At 34.5% G+C, this 18,758-nt stretch overlaps 1 protein-coding gene across 1 annotated transcript in view; it reads left to right on the forward strand.

Moving 5' to 3' along the window:
- The window catches only part of LRBA (LPS-responsive vesicle trafficking, beach and anchor containing), a 785,611-nt gene that overhangs the window by 113,817 nt on the left and 653,036 nt on the right, over nt 1-18,758 (forward strand). The window contains exons 12-17 of the mRNA XM_011956584.1: nt 838-946; nt 1,248-1,400; nt 7,116-7,284; nt 9,524-9,603; nt 10,885-10,947; nt 13,452-13,549. Of these exons, the coding sequence (XP_011811974.1) occupies nt 838-946; nt 1,248-1,400; nt 7,116-7,284; nt 9,524-9,603; nt 10,885-10,947; nt 13,452-13,549 (672 nt within the window). The remainder of the gene's footprint in view (nt 1-837; nt 947-1,247; nt 1,401-7,115; nt 7,285-9,523; nt 9,604-10,884; nt 10,948-13,451; nt 13,550-18,758) is intronic.

An 18,758-nucleotide genomic window follows, 5' to 3' on the forward strand; every position in this document is an offset into this window, starting at 1 on the left:
TTATGCCCTTATGCCCTTATTGAAATTGCTGGCAGTGGAAGCACTGATGTGGGGGTGGAGATTGGCTGCCGGTCATGCTTTCTCTCTCTCTGTCTCTCTTTTTTTTTTTTTTTGGTGGGACTTCTCTCTGAGAAGGCAGTAACAACTGACCTTATTCCTTTCCCTTCTGGGAATCTTTAAAAATTGTAGGTAGTAGAGCATGGTTGTAGCCCCTGTTCAGTTTTAAAAGTGTTCAAGACTGACTGAAGAATTACAATTTTGTTGTTGGGGTAATGAACAAACTTCTTAAATTAGTGTTCAAGGACCTCAGGTTTGCCTACAAGTTAACTTTCTCATCTTTCTCTTCATGTGCCCTCTGCTCCATTCAGACTGGGCAAGTCTGGAGCCCTAACACATTTTGAGGATTTACACCTTACTCTGTTTGCTCCACTGTCTTTTCTCACCTTTTGGCCCCTAACACTTCAAAGTTGAATATACTTGCTTATCTAAGTTATATCTATTCTTTAAGGCCTTACTATATTTTTCATAAGTATTTGTTATTGGTTGTTTTTGGAAGTTGCTCATTTTTCTCTATATCATGAACATTTGTCATTGTTTCTAAGTAATTCACCTATTACTGTGTTTGGGATAAAGTATATGAAATAAATATTTGAGTAACTCCTAGTCCTACATTAAAAATCTAGTTCTGATGTAATGTTGGAAGCAGTTTTAGTGGAGCTTCAATTTCTTTGAAATGGAGAACTTTTTATTAAGGTGAATGGAAGGGTTACATCTATCTAACCTAATTAAAAAAAATAGAATATGTTTTTTAATCGTTGCCTTTTTAAAAAATTGTAGTTCAACCTTGCTGGCCTTTATCATGGAATTGTTGAAGAACTCAATTGCTATGCAGGAGCAGATGCTTGCCTGTAAGGGCTTCTTGGTAATAGGATATAGCCTTGAAAAGGTAAAGTATATTTTATGTTTTTGATTCTTAATTTACAGGCCATACATTTGTTCTCTAAGTGGCTAAGGAATTCTGTCTGCAAGAATGTCTCCTTGGTTACAGAAAATTACCCAAACTAAAATAACATTTTGTTGTTTTACCTTGCCTCCATTCCTCTATTAAACAAATGTGATAGTGACCTTCATGGCATCTTTAACTTTGAGCATAATTTGTGGGCCAACTTTTTTCCTGGTAGGGATAGCCTGTAATTCACTTACTTTGACTTGAATTTGTAATAACATTTGAACTACCTTTTTTGCAGTCTTCCAAATCTCATGTCAGCAGAGCGGTACTTGAACTTTGCCTTGCATTTTCAAAATATCTGAGTAATCTGCAGAATGGGATGCCCCTGCTCAAGCAGTTGTGTGATCACGTTCTTCTTAATCCTGCCATATGGATTCATACCCCAGCCAAGGTAATATATATCTGTATATTGATACTGTTTTACTATCTTTGCTGTTTTTGTGCTTGAGATGAGTGATAATTGAGAGGATTTTCTTTTTTTTTATGTACTATTTTGCAGGACTTCAGTGGATTGCTTTTTTTGACTAAGCATTCTTTTTTACTCCTCAGGAAAAATTGCAAATCTGTGTGTGTGTCTGTGTGTGTGTGTGTGTGTGTGTGTGTGTGTGTGTGTATTAATATATACAAAGAATATATACACACATACAAAGAATATATTCTGTGTAAATGTCATTATTTAAAAGATACAGGTATAGTCCTTATTTTCGGAAATTAAATGAAATAAAGTTTTATTTGAGAGAGACTTCATTTACTAAATGTTAATCAAAGTTAGACAGTTTTAATGTAATTAATAATGTTTCCTAGTAACTGTAGCTTTGTTCAATTGTAAATATGCATATATATTTTTTCTTTTTTTTTCTATTTCTTAAGAACTCACCCTGCGCCTGCTCTCTCTCTTTTTTACTTCACACTTTTGCCTTCCAACGTGATGAACTACTGAGTTTCATTCTTACAGGTACCACTGAAATGTCACTTTTTCCTTGAAGGCATGATATACTAGTCTCATGTAATCATTTTAGTTTCACATTAATTCAAATTATAAAAACATTTGTGGAATTTTTTTTTTCAGTTTTGTAACAACAAACCAATTAGCTCTATGTGAATGTAAATGAATTTGTGATAAGGTGTATGAACAAAATCTTTAATAAATCCTATTGTTGTAATACATTGTCCTAAAAATTCAGTAGTGGCAGTATTAAGCATAACTTGAAACAGAACATTGTTTTAAATTGCATAATTGTATCTATCTTATCTACAATTTTTGTTAGAAGTTGTGTTATTTCAAGCCCAGTTTTCCTCTCTCCCCTTCTGCCTTTTGGTCCACTTGCAGTGTGTATCATTGTTTAAGTTGGAATAGCACCTACTTATTCTAGTTGTCAGAAAAAAGTCTGCAAACTTTTTTTTTGCTTTTCTAGAGTCTTAATATCTTATTTTCAGCTGGTCTTTTAAAATGTTAAAGAGAAAAACAGCTGCTGACTCTGATTGCCATTTGGAAATAATCAAAAGAGGCAGCTGGAGGTTGTAGCGTTTTTATCTCCAGGTCAAATTGGACCTCATTTTCTTCCATGACCCTCAGTCTTCTTTTTGAGGATTGTTTCAAGTCACTTTTTAAATCTTTTACTAGAAACTTTTTTGTCTTACTGATCAGCATATTTGTAAGGCTTTGTGTCTCTTTTGATGTGGTCAGAAAGCCTCTTATTAGATACTTAGTTGGAGGGGAATTAAAAAAAATTCATCTTCTGATTTTCTTAGTTTCCTAGTATTATTATACCCTATTTCTTCTCTTCTACTTTTTAATAACTTTCCTCAATTTCCTTTTTAGAATTTGCAGTTGAGTTGATAATATTAACATTTTCTCCTGTTTAGTCATCTGCTTTATGTATCCACAAGGGGTTTTATCCACTTTTATTTTATTGTGAAGACAGTCATAAAAAAGGGCAGATCCAAATTTTGTTTGACTTGAAGGTCAAATGTTTATCATGTGGGAAATTTTTTAAGAAGAATACAATATAATGCATACAAAATTAGGTTTAGGGTCTTGGAAGAAACATTTATAGATCAGTGGTCATAAAGTTTAAGCTTTATCAGCTTCATGGTCAATCCACCTCTGGGTAAAAGTTGAAGGTCTGGATGTGTGGATGTGAAAAGCTTTGCTTTTGGAAAAGGGAGCTACCAGTGATTTGTAGTTTCCATTTATCTTAGATCTGCTCAGAGACCATCTTTTTAATGACCTAGCAGGAGAGATGAATTTTCTTGTCTACCATGGTCCTTTGTGTACTCAACAGATATTTGTTGAGTGACTACTTTATGGTGGATGCTGTGGATATGGTGATGAACAAGATAGACTTGATACTTGCCCTCGAAGAATTTAGATTTGGTGGGAAAGACAGATGTTAACACAATTTGTGTGGCTATTGGAGTACATAATGAGTGAATGAGGGAAGGTTTATTCATAATTAGCATATGAGTAATCTTGAGGTCTTTCATTCATCTCTGTATGTTGCTACTAAATTCTATTTACTTATTTTTTTTGACACAGGATCTCACTGTGTCACCAAAGTGGGAGTGCAGTGGTGTGATCTCAGCTCACTGTAACCTCCGTCTCCCCAGCTCAGGTGATCCTCCCATCTCAGCCTCCTGAGTAGTTGGGACTGTAGCTGTGTACCACCACACACAGCTAATTTTTGTATTTTTTTGTAGAGATGATGTTTTGCCATGTTGCCCAGGCTGGTCTCAAACTCCTAGGCTCACGTGATCCACCTGCCTCAGCCCCCCAGAGTGCTGGGATCACAGATGTGAGCCATTAGGCCCAGCCTCTGTTCATTTTTCTTTTACCACAGTATCATTCTCAATAGACTAACTTTCTCCAGTTTTCCATTTCTTTGTCTAACTTATCACTATTCTGCCGGAATTCCAACATATTCTTTTTTTTTAATTTGAGACAGAGTCTTGTTCTGTCATCCAGGGTGGAGTGCAGTGGCATGGCCATGGCTCAGTACAACCTTGAAGTCCTGAGCTCAATCAGTCCTCCTGCTTCAGCCTCCTGAGTAGCTGATACTGCAGGTGTGCACCACCATTCCCAGCTAACTTTTTACATTTTTTGTAGAGACTGGGGTCTTGCTTTGTTGTTTAGGCTGGTCTCGAACTTCTGGCCTCAAGCAATCTTCCTCTCTCAGCCCCAGAAAGTGTTGGGATTACAGTCTTGAGCCACCATGCCCAACCCCAATATTTTCCTAACATATGATTCTTATCATTCCTTAGCCCCAGAAGTTTTAATGGTTTCCCATTGTTCTCAAAATGAAGTAGTTCCTTATCTAAGGACTTCATGTCAATTATTATTTCTAGATTTTCTAGCTTAAAAATGGAAATATCCTCAGTAGATAGGGAGGTACCAAAAGGTTTCCCTACAGTGGTGGTTCTCAGTCTTGACTGCTAATAGAATCAGTTGGGGTAGGTTTTTAAAAACAAACAAACATAGAATCCCACCACTTCCACTGCAGATTCTGATTTCATCAGTCTGGTGTTACTGGTGGAGGGTGTCCAGGTTCTTGGTGTCTTGAACAAAGAATTGGACAAAATGCACAAGGCAAGGGAAGAATGAAGGAACAAAAGCAGAAATTTATTGAAAATGAAAGTACACTCCACAGTGTGGGAACAGGCCTGAGCATAGGGGCTCAAGAGCCCCGTTACAGAATTTTTTGGAGTTTAAATAACCTCTAGAGGTTTCCACTGGTTGCTTGGTGTAGGCCCTATGTAAATGAAGACAATGCAGTAAAGTTACAAAGTCATTTACTCGGTGTATGCCCTATTAAATGGAGAGGATATTTCTTGTCATAGCTGTAGTAGTGTTTCCATTTGATTTAGTTCTAGGAAGTCCTTAGATTCCCTGCCTCTAGACCCTATTCTCCTGCCTCACTAGGATGGGACTCAGGCATCAGTATTAAAAAAAAAAAAAGTTTTCCAGTTGTTTTAATGTGCAGTCAAGATTGAGAACCATTGTTCTAACTCTAGGGAAACCTTTATTTCAGCCATCATTTTTCTTGCTTGAAATTTTCTGTTGTATTCTGTCTGTCTATTCTACTACTCATCTTCAAAGCTTGTCTTAATGCCTACTTTCTTAGTGAAGCTTTTCTTTATGATTTCAGTTTATTCTATAATAATTTATCTGTCCTCTGAATTAATAATATTTCATAGCTGTATGTTACTCAGTTACATATTGCTTCATGACTTTTTTCATGTTTTGGTGGGCATATTTATTATCTTTGATTTGTTTTGCTTAAATATAAGTGTATTTTTTTTTTTTATCTTTTCAATTGTATTTCAGCTACTTAGGGACAGCATACGTGCCATTGTATTTCCATGATACAGTGTTATGCATATAGTTAGATGTAAATATTTGCTAAAGGACTGAAACAACATGGTTAAGAATTTGAGCCATGTCACATTGTCTCAATGAGGAGTGGATTGGGCCTATCAATTTGAACAGCAGTAGCTACATCAAAATAACATTTTGCAGCAAATCAGTAGATCACAATGTATATGTATGCGTATAGACACATATATGGTTTTGTGAATTACAATGATCTTCCAAACCCTGCTTTTAAGTGGTTCAGAACCTGCCACTTTTTACCATGTTAGATTTATTCACTGACACTCTAATTGATTTAGCCTTGATTGTTTATCTGTAGGGCACCTGGAAGATAGGTACCTACTTTTTTGCTCTCTAAAGAAATCCCTAGGTGACACTGAGGTACATTGCAGGTTTGAAAAGGAAAATGCCCTCATTGTCCAGGAAGGTAACATAAATGTTCAATTATAAATGATCAGTAGTTTGGTCTATGGTCAAGGGCAGAATATATGTCCTATACTTAAAGTTGTTCAGCTTATAAAATATACCCTCTAGCAATAAAATGAAAAATTCTTGATCAACATGAGAGTAGAGCAAAAGCAGTCGTTATTTTTGCTGCTCTAAGTAATGGAGTATAGTTGATGAGTTTCAGACCCATAATTTCACTAAAAAAAAATTTTATTTTTGAGGCAGGGTCTCACTCTGTTGCCCAGGCTGGAGTGCAGTGGCACTATCTTGGGTTACTGCAGTCTCTACCTCCTGGGTTTAAGAGATTCTCCTGCCTGGGTCTCCTGAGTACCTGGAACTACAGGTGTGTACCACCATGCCTGGCTAATTTTTGTATTTTTTGGTAGAGACGAAGTTTCATGATGTTGGCCAGGCTGCTTTTAAACTCCTGACCTCAAGTGATCTGCCCGCCTCAGCCTCCTAACGTGCTGAAATTACAGACGTGAACCACCGGGGTGGGCTAATTTTTTGTTGCGATGAAATGTGCAGTGGTGGGGTAGCACTTGTATTATTTCTTTCTCTTACATATGAAGAGGTGATATTTTGAAGTTAATATAAAAATATATAACTTCTTATGTATTTCTTAGACTGCTTATCAATGAGATTAGTAGAATCCTTTCCAAATTAGGGGACATGATACACATGTTGAGAGATTATAATGTTATGATGAAAATGCTAGATTGGAATGTTTCTTGTAATGAGCTACTGTCATAGAATTCTGTTTTTCTAATACTCCTCAGTTAAGCTCTATATCTTTTTCTATGGTTTTCTTTTGGTTTAGTTCTATTTATTTTTTCCTTTTGCATTACTAGTACTTTTTCTTTTGAGTCATTTCAGCTCCTGATTTTCTGCAAATGTTATATTTGAAAGAAATTCTAGATTTTTCAAACAACTATGCATGGATAGTGTAAGTAATAAGTCTATTATAAAGAGGTTACACATGCTTAGGAATAATTGCTGGTTGCTAAATAGGAATCACAAAGTTATTTTCATGGAATAATGCAGCAAAAAGTTTCCATATTTGATAATGCTGCTATAAAAAAAGAAATTACCTGGTTTGGTTTTATAAGGAGTGTGTCTGCATGTGCTTGTGTGTCAATGGGTATGTGTTACCTAATATGAATATTATTATCAGGCTCAGCATTTTACTTTTTGGAAGAAGCATGGTGAAAAGAAAACAGCCTGAAAGTGTTACTGGAAACAGATAAAATGCTGGTGGGGTTCTCTAAGTTCTTCATTTTTATTCTGTAGGTTCAACTGATGCTCTATACTTATCTGTCCACGGAATTCATTGGTACAGTCAACATATATAACACCATTCGGAGAGTTGGAACAGTGCTTCTCATCATGCACACGCTGAAGTACTACTACTGGGCAGTGAATCCTCAGGATCGAAGTGGTATTACCCCGAAAGGATTAGGTATATAATTTCTGTCTGTATATTAGTTTACACAAATACAAATCAGGATTTAATTTTTCTTTTTGTTTTAACCAGTACGATCATATATTTGGGCAGCTTTTCTATATTCCATTATGGCAAAATTTTATTTTAATCTCATTGATAATGGTAATAGTTTGTCCTAAATTGTGGTTTCTAGAGTTTAATAACTTGCTACTTGTATGGAAGAATACTACTTGTGCTGATGTGAGTTTTTTGGGGAGCTGATATGACTAGGATGGTTGTTGTAAGGCACTGAAAATGCCGAGAAATTTTAAATTAGTTTTTAGTAATTGATATGAGATGGATTGTCACAATGAGATTCCTTGAAAATGGTGTTTTGGGAATATGGGGGTTTCTTACAGAAGTAGGAGTTATCTGCTTCTCTTAAAGATGTAATGAAATTACAAAATGTTAGTAATTATTTTCTTACAAAATGAGGACTAACTTGCTGACAGGGTAATATTCATTCAACATGACCAGCAGTTCATATAAGGGGTCAAAATAAAACTTTTGACATAGAGTGGCTCTTTTGTTTGTAACTATAGCAGTCTCCTTGGAATTGGCTTACATCATAAAGTGAGGTAATCAGCTCGTGTAAACTGGCAGTTTCAGATACAACTTGATACAGGTATTCCAAGTATGACCATAGGACTGAATTTGTCTCATTGCATTTACCAGTTCTTCTGTGATGACTGTTTTCACATACTCGCTCCCTTTGTAGTAGCAAGCAGCTGGTCCACTTTCACATCCATAACAACTTAAATCCAGTGTAAGAGCATCTGCCTATATAAAGTGTTTCCAGTGAAAGTCTCTTTTAGTCTCTCTGTTGCTTATTGATTTTGATTATATCATGTGCCCATTTCTGTGGTTATAATTGCTCTGATTGCTTAGAAATGGAAGCATCCCCTACCTTGAAAGACATGGTCTGAAAGTGAAGGTGACTTCAGTCACTTGGTAAAAATTAAGGGCTGTTGCTTGAAATTAAGAAATAGATGCTGGGGAGTCAATAACATACATTCTCATTGTAGTAAGAGGCTTTGGTTGTTTAGTGATTTACGAAGATTTTCACATTGGCATACTACTTTTTATATCACTTTCAAAATAAGCTTGGTTTAGTCTCAGAGAATCTGGTATCTGTAATTTAGCAAGCTATGAACTTTTTAAGCTAGCAAGGCTGTGGCAGATCTAGAACTGGGTCAGAATTTTCTCATGACTATTTCATGGTGCTGTAGGTGTATCATGCGTGTACTGTCCTAGGTGCTAGTTTTGTATTCTTGCCTGCCTTTTATAACTGATTAGTGACCTTGGGAAAGTCTCATTCTTCAAATGAGAGAACTGGACACATTTTGTGATCCTATTCTAACTGTAGTCTTATAGTCTTATTTTTTATATGTCTAGGAATCATATGGAACAAATTTTAAACAATTTTCTTCCTATTTTCATTGATCTGTTCAAGGTCATGGTGGTCCTATGCTTTGGTGGTCTAAGAACTATCTGTAAATAGTGATTAGTGGGGGGAAAATTATAAAATATATGAGCAAACAGGTTCCTAACTTAGGATCTTAGAACAATGAGTGTTTGGTTTCCAAAAGCTTTCTACTTGGAAATTATATGTTTGAGACATGAAAATTGATTTAATGTGAGCCATGTGTGACCAAGGACTTTTCCAAGCAGAGAAGGAGATGTCAGAGGCAGTCAACATAGTATTTCCCTTCTTCATGAATGATATCGTGTGGTGAGGCATTCTTTTTGAGATTTTTGTATTAGCTTATATAATGATAACAGTAGAAAAATTTTGTCATACTGAATTCATATATAATAATAATGTTGACAGTTTAGATTTTCCTTTGTTTTTTTCTTTGTAAGCTTCTGTTACCTTACTAATACTCTCAGAGTCTTAAAATAAGTGTATTATTATTGAATACAAATTTTATTTGTTACCTCATTTTTATGTTTGGACATTCTTTGACCTATTCAAAGTACAAACTTCTTCATTGTAGTTTCAACATAACCTGTTTGTATGTTTGAAATATTGTGTATACAGTATGTGTAAGATTGAACACTTGTCTTTCTGGAGGCATAAAAGAGGTCATTCTGTAGGAGACTGACCTTTATGTTTCTTACAAACAAATGGAAAAACTCTTGGGAATAAGAATTTTATACTTTGACAGCTTTGAGGTCCTTTAAATACTAACTGTGTATGTGTATTTTTTAAAAGATGGACCACGACCTAGTAAAAAAGAAATACTTTCTCTACGAGCATTCTTGTTGATGTTCATTAAGCAATTAGTGATGAAGGTGAGTTCACATTCCTTATTCCGTAGCATACTGTGTATTGTGGCTTATAATTTCACATGAAATACAATCTCGTTTTGTTTATTCTTTGCTTGGTTACTATGGTTACACATTGGAAAATACTTTGAAAGATGTTTCCATGTTTGTTTTGGTTCTTTTTTGGAGCCTATATGGATATAAATTGTTGCAGAATTAGGGATTGGTAGTTGTGTTTTATGTTATATAAATTTCTTTAGTAGCTCAAGTGTGTTCATTCATTCCGCAAATATTTACTATGTTTCTGTGAGCACTATACTCCTGAAGGAGATTTCATTTTTAGCAGGCTCCTTGTACCTGACATTCAGATTTTGAGAAATAGTATTTCTGTATAAATGTACCAGGTAGGTGTATGAGCCTTTAGAAGTGGTCATATTTAGTCCCTTTTCATTCTATTACAGGTAAAGTAAAATTTTTCATTCTAAAAAAGGCATTTTGATTTTATAAGATAGCAGTATATAAATGTAGTTGTTACCAATATTTTGTCAGTATTTTCCTATATGATTTTATAATGCTTTATTAGTTGTCACGTAAGATTATGGCAAGTGAACCTAACTTTTAGTATACCTTTCAGATTCATATACCTTATTTCCATTTATTAAAAAAAGTATCCTTTGAATTGTCTTTGTTTTGTTGCTCGTTCCCAATGCATACTGTTTTTATTTTCCAATTTCTTTTCTTCTTGTGTGGTTTTTTTTTTTTAAGATTGCAGCTTTTTTAGTGATTAATATACTCATAGAACGGTTGAAAATTTTCATAATGAGCTCATATTTAAAAGTGCAGTGTTTTTTTTTTCCCCCCCAGTGAAATTACTATTTAATTTTTAGGTACTTGACATTTTAACTTGATAATTTCAGAAACTGTTCATTTTATTCTCCACATTTAATTTCAGTCAAAAATATGTCTTCTGTATTTAGAGGCGTAGTAGGTGTGGATATTACTTTTTAATTTATCATTACTTATTATTTTTGCTGACTTCAGGATTCTGTAGCTTTAGTAAGTAGGCTATCGTATTATACAAGCTGTTGGAAACAGGAAGCTGATGTTAAATCTTTTTTGACCTCTACGTGGTCTGGAGCGTTGATGTATTTAGTGCTTCCCCAAATTTTTGTTTTACATTTAGATTCTCTATTACATTATATTTTTATATTTATAGTAGCTGACCAACTTGACAAATCTATGTGTATAATTTCTCTTTAAACATTTTTTTGCATGTAAACATAAGATACCTGTGTTATGTTTTTGAAGGATTCTGGAGTAAAGGAAGATGAATTACAGGCCATTCTTAATTACCTACTGACTATGCATGAGGTAATATTTGAATTTTTATTTTGAAATTTTAACTTTTGAAGCTACATTGGACTTTTTTAAAAGTAAAAATGTAAAGAAACCTTCAATAATTATGTAACTGTAATGGGAAATAAATGTATCTACTTAGGAACTAAGCCCTAGCAATCTTTATTTCAATATCCTTTATTACCACAAGATGAATCTTGAGAATCATCATGAAAAGCTTTAAAAAGTACTAACATTGGATTTCATTGAATTAATAATAAAGTATACCAAAGCATACTTTCAGTGTATTTCCAGAAACCAGTGTAACAAATGAAAAAATAGATTACGAAAATGACTAAAAATGATTAACTTTCAAAAATTTATAACACAGTCTTCCCACTGACTTTACGTGTTCAAATATTAAACAACTCATTTATAATGGGATTTAAAATTATGTGTTTGAAAAGAAGGTTGAAAATTAAATAGGTTGAAATATCTGTTTTTCTTTTTATTTTTTAGTACCAGGAAAATGCAATATATGTCAGTTGCAATATAACTAAATCATCTCTTTTTAGTTAGATTTTTACCTATAATTAGTAAAACTTAGGAATTGATGGACTATATCATAGCATTTTAAATGATAGTTTATACTCCTATATTATAATTAATATCTTGTGAATTAATATATTTTAGTATGGAGTAGTGCCTTCTTTAATTTTTAAATAAGGGATAATGATTGGATCTCTTTGTTAATTCAAGTATAAAAGAATGTCTTAAATTTTATGATTGAGTAATATTTGACTCAAAATCATTAATGATTATATTTTTTCCTCTTGAATAGGCAATTCTATTAATTTTTAGATTTTTCTGACCACATATAATATTTGAACAGTTTTCAGGTGAATTTCATGTGATCTATATATGTGATTTTGTTTTTATTAACCCTAAGGGACTGAATAAAGTACTTTGTATGAGATAAACTGGAAGTCACAGTGATTCCTTATTGTTAGGAAAGTTTCAGGTCCTGTAAATAACACTTTCAAAGATTCAGTGTCCTAGCTCTAGATCATCTGTTTAACTTATTGAAAATTAGGTATATAAGTAGCTTCCATAGTAAAAATTCCAAAGCAGTGAAGGAAAACTAGAGTTAGGGCAACCAAGTTAACTAAATTCTGTTAGCTGTTTGCCTTTTCCTTTTTGTGTCAGTATTGTCCAACTTGGCTGTAATGATATGCATACATATTGGTGTATGCAACAAAGGTAGTGAAGGATTTTCATGAAGTTTTTTGGGGGTCTGGAGCTCATGTATGTTCCTGTGCTGTTATTCTGTAAATGTTATCAAATACTACCACATATTAGTGGTATGTTGACGAAGTAAACATTTATTGTTTATCTTTATAGTGACAATAGGTAATACTGTATATGAAAACGATCCGGTTATCATTTCCTACAAAGTGTTCTTTTAGAACTAGTTTCTGGAGAGGCACAGTGAATAAAATATTCCAGGTCAGATAAGTTTAAGAAATGATACATAATATCTTGCCCCTACCACTACCACCAGATTTGCAACATTTATTAGCATTTTAGAAGCTCTAATATATTTTTCTGTAATAAAGAATAACCCTTCCCCACAATTTCTTGATATATAAGCCTTCCTTAAAAAACAATAATGTTGGATATACTGTTTCTATAGGTTATGTTTTACAAAATCTTCATTCAGTATAACATAAAAGGCATTTTATTTCTTTGATTAAGAAATTGTTTTGAAGCCGGGTGCGGTGGCTCACGCCTGTAATCCCAGGACTTTGGGAGGCCGAGTTGGGAGGATTATGAGGTCAGGAGATTGAGACCATCCTGGCTAACATGTTGAAACCCCATCTCTACTAAAAATACAAAAAATTACCCAGGCGTGGTAGCAGGCACCTGTAGTCCCCGCTACTCTGGAGGCTGAAGCAGGAGAATGGCGTGAACCCAGGAGGTGACAGAGCGAGAGACTCCGTCTCAAAAAACAACAACCACCAAAAAAAACCAAAGAAATTGTTTTGAGGTCAGGCACAGTGGCTCAACCTGTAATCCCAGCACTTTGGGAGGCTGAGGTGGGCAGATCACTTAAGGCCAAGAGTTCGAGACCAGCCTGGTCAACATGGTGAAACCTTGTCTCTACCAGAAATACAAAGATTAGCCAGATGTGGTGGTGCACACCTGTAGTCTCAGCTACTAGGGTGGCTGAGGCATGAAAATTGCTTGAACCTGGGAGGCAGAGGTTACAGTGAGCTGAGATCACACCACTGAGCTCCAACCTGAGTGAGAGAGTGAGACTCTGTCCCCCTGCACAAAACAAGAAGTTGTGTTGCTATTTTATGTATATTTGGAGTTACAGAGGTGAATGTGTACATTTAAAGAACATAATTTGTTAAAAATAACTGTCACAGATAATGTCTACTTATATTTCTGATGTTGAAATTTCTATTTCAGAAGTATTCAGTATTCAATTAAGTTGTTTTTTTCCTCATTAAAAACAATTTCTAAAATGATTATAGGATGACAATCTAATGGATGTCCTACAGCTGCTTGTTGCATTAATGTCAGAACACCCTAACTCTATGATTCCTGCTTTTGACCAAAGGAATGGGTTACGGTAAGAGTTACTATATCAAGAGTTTTTAATATATTTCATACAAGGGATTAGTTTGGAAATATTTGAAAGCTTCTTAAGTATGAAAAGTATTATTGAAACTTGCATATGAAATGAGTTTATAGCTTGAAATGAGTTAAGATTTAAGACCCATTTATTATCATGCATTTTTTTCAGTGAATCTTTAATTGTAGAGGCTGTGTTACTATTTGTTACTATTTAATTTGTGAAGACAGATAAATGATTCCAGTATTTTGTATGGTGAATGCTATTATAGAGCTACTGTATTGTTGACTTCTTTAGCAGAATTATCTTTAGGTTGTAGAATAGTATTAAATAGTGTTCAGTTGTAATCCGAGACAAGCTCTCTATCTTTCCTTTAAAATATCACTTCCACCACCTCCCACTTCAGACTCAGCATTGTATTAGTGTGCTTAGGCTGCCATTATACCATAGATTGGATGGCTTACACAACAAAGATTTGTTTCTCACAGTTCTGGAGGTGGGAAGTCCAGGATCAAGATGCCAGTGGGGTTGGTATTTGGTAAAGACTCTCCTCTTGGGTTGCCTACATCCTCTTCCTTGCTGTGTTCTCACGTAGCAGAGAGAGAAAGAGAGCATGAGTGAGCTCTCTGGTGTCTCTTCTTACAACATTACTCCTACTGGATTAGGGACCCACTCTTATGACCGCATTTAACCCTAATTATTTCCTTAGATACTCTATCTCCAAATACTATTGATAGGGTTTCAACATAAGAATTTTGGGTATATGCAATTATTTGGTCCATAACAGTGATCAACAACAAAAACAGAATACTTCTATTTTACACATAAGGAAGTTTAAAATCTTTTGTTTAATGAAAAAGTGTCTGGGCGACAAAAGTTTAGCGACTAGTTTGCTTAATCATCGGCTACAGAAACTAATTTAATTATCGAGTTATAGTAAATTCCCACAGGGATTTTTGTTTGTTTGTTTGTTTTTGAGAGAGTTCTGACTCTGTCACCCAGACTGGAGTGCAGTGGTATGATCACAGGTCACTGCAGCCTTGACCTCCTGGGCTCAAGGGGTCCTCCTTCTTCAGTCTCCTGAGTAGCTGGGATTACAGGCATGTACCATCATGCCCAGCTTATTTTTAAAATTTTTTTGTAGAGACAAGGTGGACAAGGTCTCACCGTGTTGCCTAGGCTGGTCTTGAACTCCTAGGCTCAAACGCACATTGATCTTCTGTTACAGATTCTTTATTTGGTATCTTTTAATGCTCATTCTCTACAAGATAAAAAGTAACTTTATTCATTACATTTAAGGGGTTTATTTTCAGAGTTCTCCAGGAAAACAGAACCAATAGTGTGTGTGCGTGCACACACACGCATGAGAGAGATTTATTTTAAACAATTGTTTTACACAATTGTGGAGGCTGGCAAATCCAAAATCCGTAGGATAGGCAGGCTGACTGGAGACCCAGCGAAGGGTTGATGTTGCAGTTCAAGTCCAAAGGCAGTCTGCTGACTGAATTTTCTCTTTGTCCAAAGCAGTCAGGCTTTTTTCTGTTAGGTTTTCAACTGGATAAGGTCCACGTACAAAAAATCTGCCTATTTAAAGGTTAATCTCATCCAAAAAATACCTTCAAAGAAACATCTAGAAAAACATTTGACCAAATATCTTGATACCATGGCCTAGCCCAGTTGACACATAAAGTTAAGCATTATAAGATGTAAATTTACAGTTTGTCATTTATTTATAGTTTTGCTATCAGAGTACTCTTTATTTTCCCTTACCACTGTCTAATAATTATTACTTTGAACAAGCTTGCTGTGAACATTCATGTACAAGTATTTGTATGGACATATGTTTTCATTTATCTTGAGTATATGCCATACTTAGGAATGTAATGGATAGGTCGTATGATAGCCATATTAACACAAAACAAATGAGGCTTATAAATACTTGTTTGTTTCTTTTGTACACATTTCCTATTCAATAACTGAATTTCAGAAAAAGATCTAAGAGTTTATGTAAAGACCTGGCAGATTTTTTTCTTTTTGGTGCCAGAGTATCTAATTTTATAACCTTATTTTCTTAGTATTGGTGTGGATGTGCTTTAGTGTATTTTGTGATTTAGTGTATAGGATTTTACTACTTTTTATTTAAAAAATAATTTCAAGATAGTATCATAGACATTTAAAAACTAGTAAGAAGAATTATTCTGTTGAAAGTCTGGGCAAGGAAAGTCTATAATTTATACTTGTGGTGTTCGTGTGTGAATTTTTGGTACACAGCCTTATCTCAGTTTCACTAGGTGTGAATAACTTCATTGTCCTTGTGACTAACTCATCTTAGCATTCACATTTTGTACTTTTTTAAATTCCTTAACTTTGGTACCCTTACTGCCATTCTTCGTAATTTATCCATTCCTATTTTAAAAACCTAGACCTTTTTATCACTGGAATGTTTCCACATCATAAATTTAAAATTCCAATCTTAGTCTTTAATCAAAATCATCTATCTCCTGTTTTTCTAATATTGCCCTTTCCAATGCTCTTCAGCCTCATAGTTACCTTCTGTCCTGTGATCTTGCTTTTTTTTTATCCTAGTGTGTCATACTACATCTGCCATTGTTTACTTCCTTCTTGGCTTCGTTATTTGCTGGAAGTGGTTTCTAACAAAAACTTCCATCTGCCCTTGTCCTGTTAGATTTGCTTTTGAGAATTCTGATCCTAGATTAGTCTAGGTAGGCACACTCTAAGCTAAACCTTGGCTAGTGGGGAAAAGTCATGCAGTGTTGTGTGTTGAAACTATTATAAATTCATGATCTACACTTCTATCATTGTTAGACTTTTCTTTTATTTATTCCTTCAGATACAATTCAAAATTTTTACAACTCTTCCTGTTAGCAGTTGTAACAGGTGAGCTGTTAGCAGCCTCATCTACTTAATTAGAGCTATTAGGAGGGAGTTATTTCAACTTCCATCTTTTTTCCCCAAAGGTGTATTTTAGAGCACGTTCTTGTTTGCTTCCTTCTAGTACAGTAGTAGTAGATAAGATCTTCTTCCTGCTTATGGCTGCCCTTCCATTATTGCTCGTGATCGTATTTATTTTTATTGCTTTCTTTGGCTGACCCTTCTATAATGGTTTGTCTTCATAAATAACATTTTGTTGTGGCACTGCCACTCTCATTCTTTTAAATACTGCCTATGGTTACTTTCCTGCTATAACCACAGCCACTCTCATTCTTTTAAATATTGCCTATGGTTACTTTCCTGCTATAACAACGGAGTCAAAGAGTTGTAACAGAGATGATGTGGCCCATAAATTCTAAAATAGCGGTCCCCAGCCTTTTTGGCACCAGGGACTGGTTTTGTGGAAGATAGTTTTTCCACAAACTGGGGTGGGGGGTGGTTTCAGGATGATTCCAGTTTATTACATTTATCATTTGATTCTCATAGGGAACATGCAACCCTAGATACCTTGTATGCACAGTTTACAATAGGGTTCTACTCCTGTGAGAATCTAATGCCACAGCTGATATGATAGGAGGTGGAGCTCACGCAGTAATGCTTGCTGGCCTATTGTGCACCGCCTGCTGTGTGGCCTGGTTCCTAACAGTCCACAGTCCAGTACAGGTCTCTTGCCCAGGGACTGGGGACCCCTGTTCTAGAATATACTGTTTGAACCTTTACACAGCAGTTTTTTAACTCCTGTGCTAAATTATTCAAAAAAAAATTTTTTTTTTCCTTTAATGGTTTAAATCTCCTTTCCTTCTTGTGTTTAATTTCAGGGTTAGGTAAAACTATAGCAAAATGCATCTTTTTTTTCTTTTTTCATGCAATACAGATGTAAACAAAATGCATCTTTTTAGCTATATGGGAGTTTGTGATAGATTTGTTTCTTTTAATTTTGAAAGTATAATTTATTACCTTAACATTTACTTGAAACCATTTATTACTTCAAAATATTTGACTTGATGTAGATTTCACTAAGTTTTGCCAGTATCATTTTTTAGTAGCTTTATTGTGGCATAATTGACATATAGTGAACTGCACATAGAAAGTTTTGACATATATCTAAATCTCTGAAACCATCACAACAAACAAGATAACGACAAATTTGTTATTACCAAAATTTCTTATGCCTCTTTGTAATCCCTCCCTTATACTGATCCATAGGCTAGCACTGATCTGTTTGTTGTTACTGTAGATTAATTTGGATTTTCTAGAATTTTATATAAATGGAATTATGCAGTATGCATTCTTATTTGTCTGACTTCCCTCAGGATAAATTATTTTCAGATTCACCTATATTGTTTTGTTTTCTGATATTGTTGGATATTATTTCATTATATGCATGTATCACAATATTTAGCCATTCACTATTGATGGACATTTGTTTCCAGTTTTTGGCACTTGAAAACAAGCTTGCTGTGAATATTCATGTACAAGTATTTGTATGGACATGTGCTTTTTTATTTATCTTGAGTATGTACTTAGGAATGTAGTGGCTGGGTCATATTGTAGGTATATATTTAATTTTTTAAGTAACAGTCAAACTGTTTTTCAAAGTGATTGTAGTATTATGTATTCCCACCATCAGTGTATAAGAATTCTGTTTGACCCATAATCTCACCAAGTTTTGGTTTGGTCAGTCTTAAACTTCAGCCATTCTAATAGGTATGTGGTAGTATCTAATTCTGGTTTTAATTTGCATCTCCCTCATGATGAATTATGTCCAAGTCATCATCTCATGTGCTTATTTGCCATCTGTATATGTTTCTTTGATGAAAAGTTCAAGTCTCTTAGTTATTTTTTAAATTGCTTTTTGTGTCCTATTTAATAATATTAAATCTTAATAGAGTTCTTTATATATTCTGGATACAAGTACTTTATCTGATATGTGCATTGCAAATATTTTCTCCCAGTCTGTGGCTTGTCTTTTAGTACTATTGTAGGGTCTTTCAAAGAGTAGTAATTCTTAATTTTAATTAAGCCCAGTTTTCTCTTACGGTTGATCATATTGGTGTCATATCTAAGAAGTTTTCACACAACCCTAGTTCACAGATATTTTCTCCTAGTAGTTTTATAGTTTTGGGTTTCACATATATATACATACATAAATTATTATTATTATTTTTTTGAGATGGAGTCTTACTCTGTTGCCCAGGCTGGAGTGCAATGGCACAATCTTGGCTCACTGCAACCTCCACCTCCTGGGTTCAAA

Source organism: Colobus angolensis, unplaced genomic scaffold (genome assembly GCF_000951035.1).
Source record: "Colobus angolensis palliatus isolate OR3802 unplaced genomic scaffold, Cang.pa_1.0 Scaffold111, whole genome shotgun sequence".
In the NCBI taxonomy this organism is placed as follows: Eukaryota; Metazoa; Chordata; class Mammalia; order Primates; family Cercopithecidae; genus Colobus; species Colobus angolensis.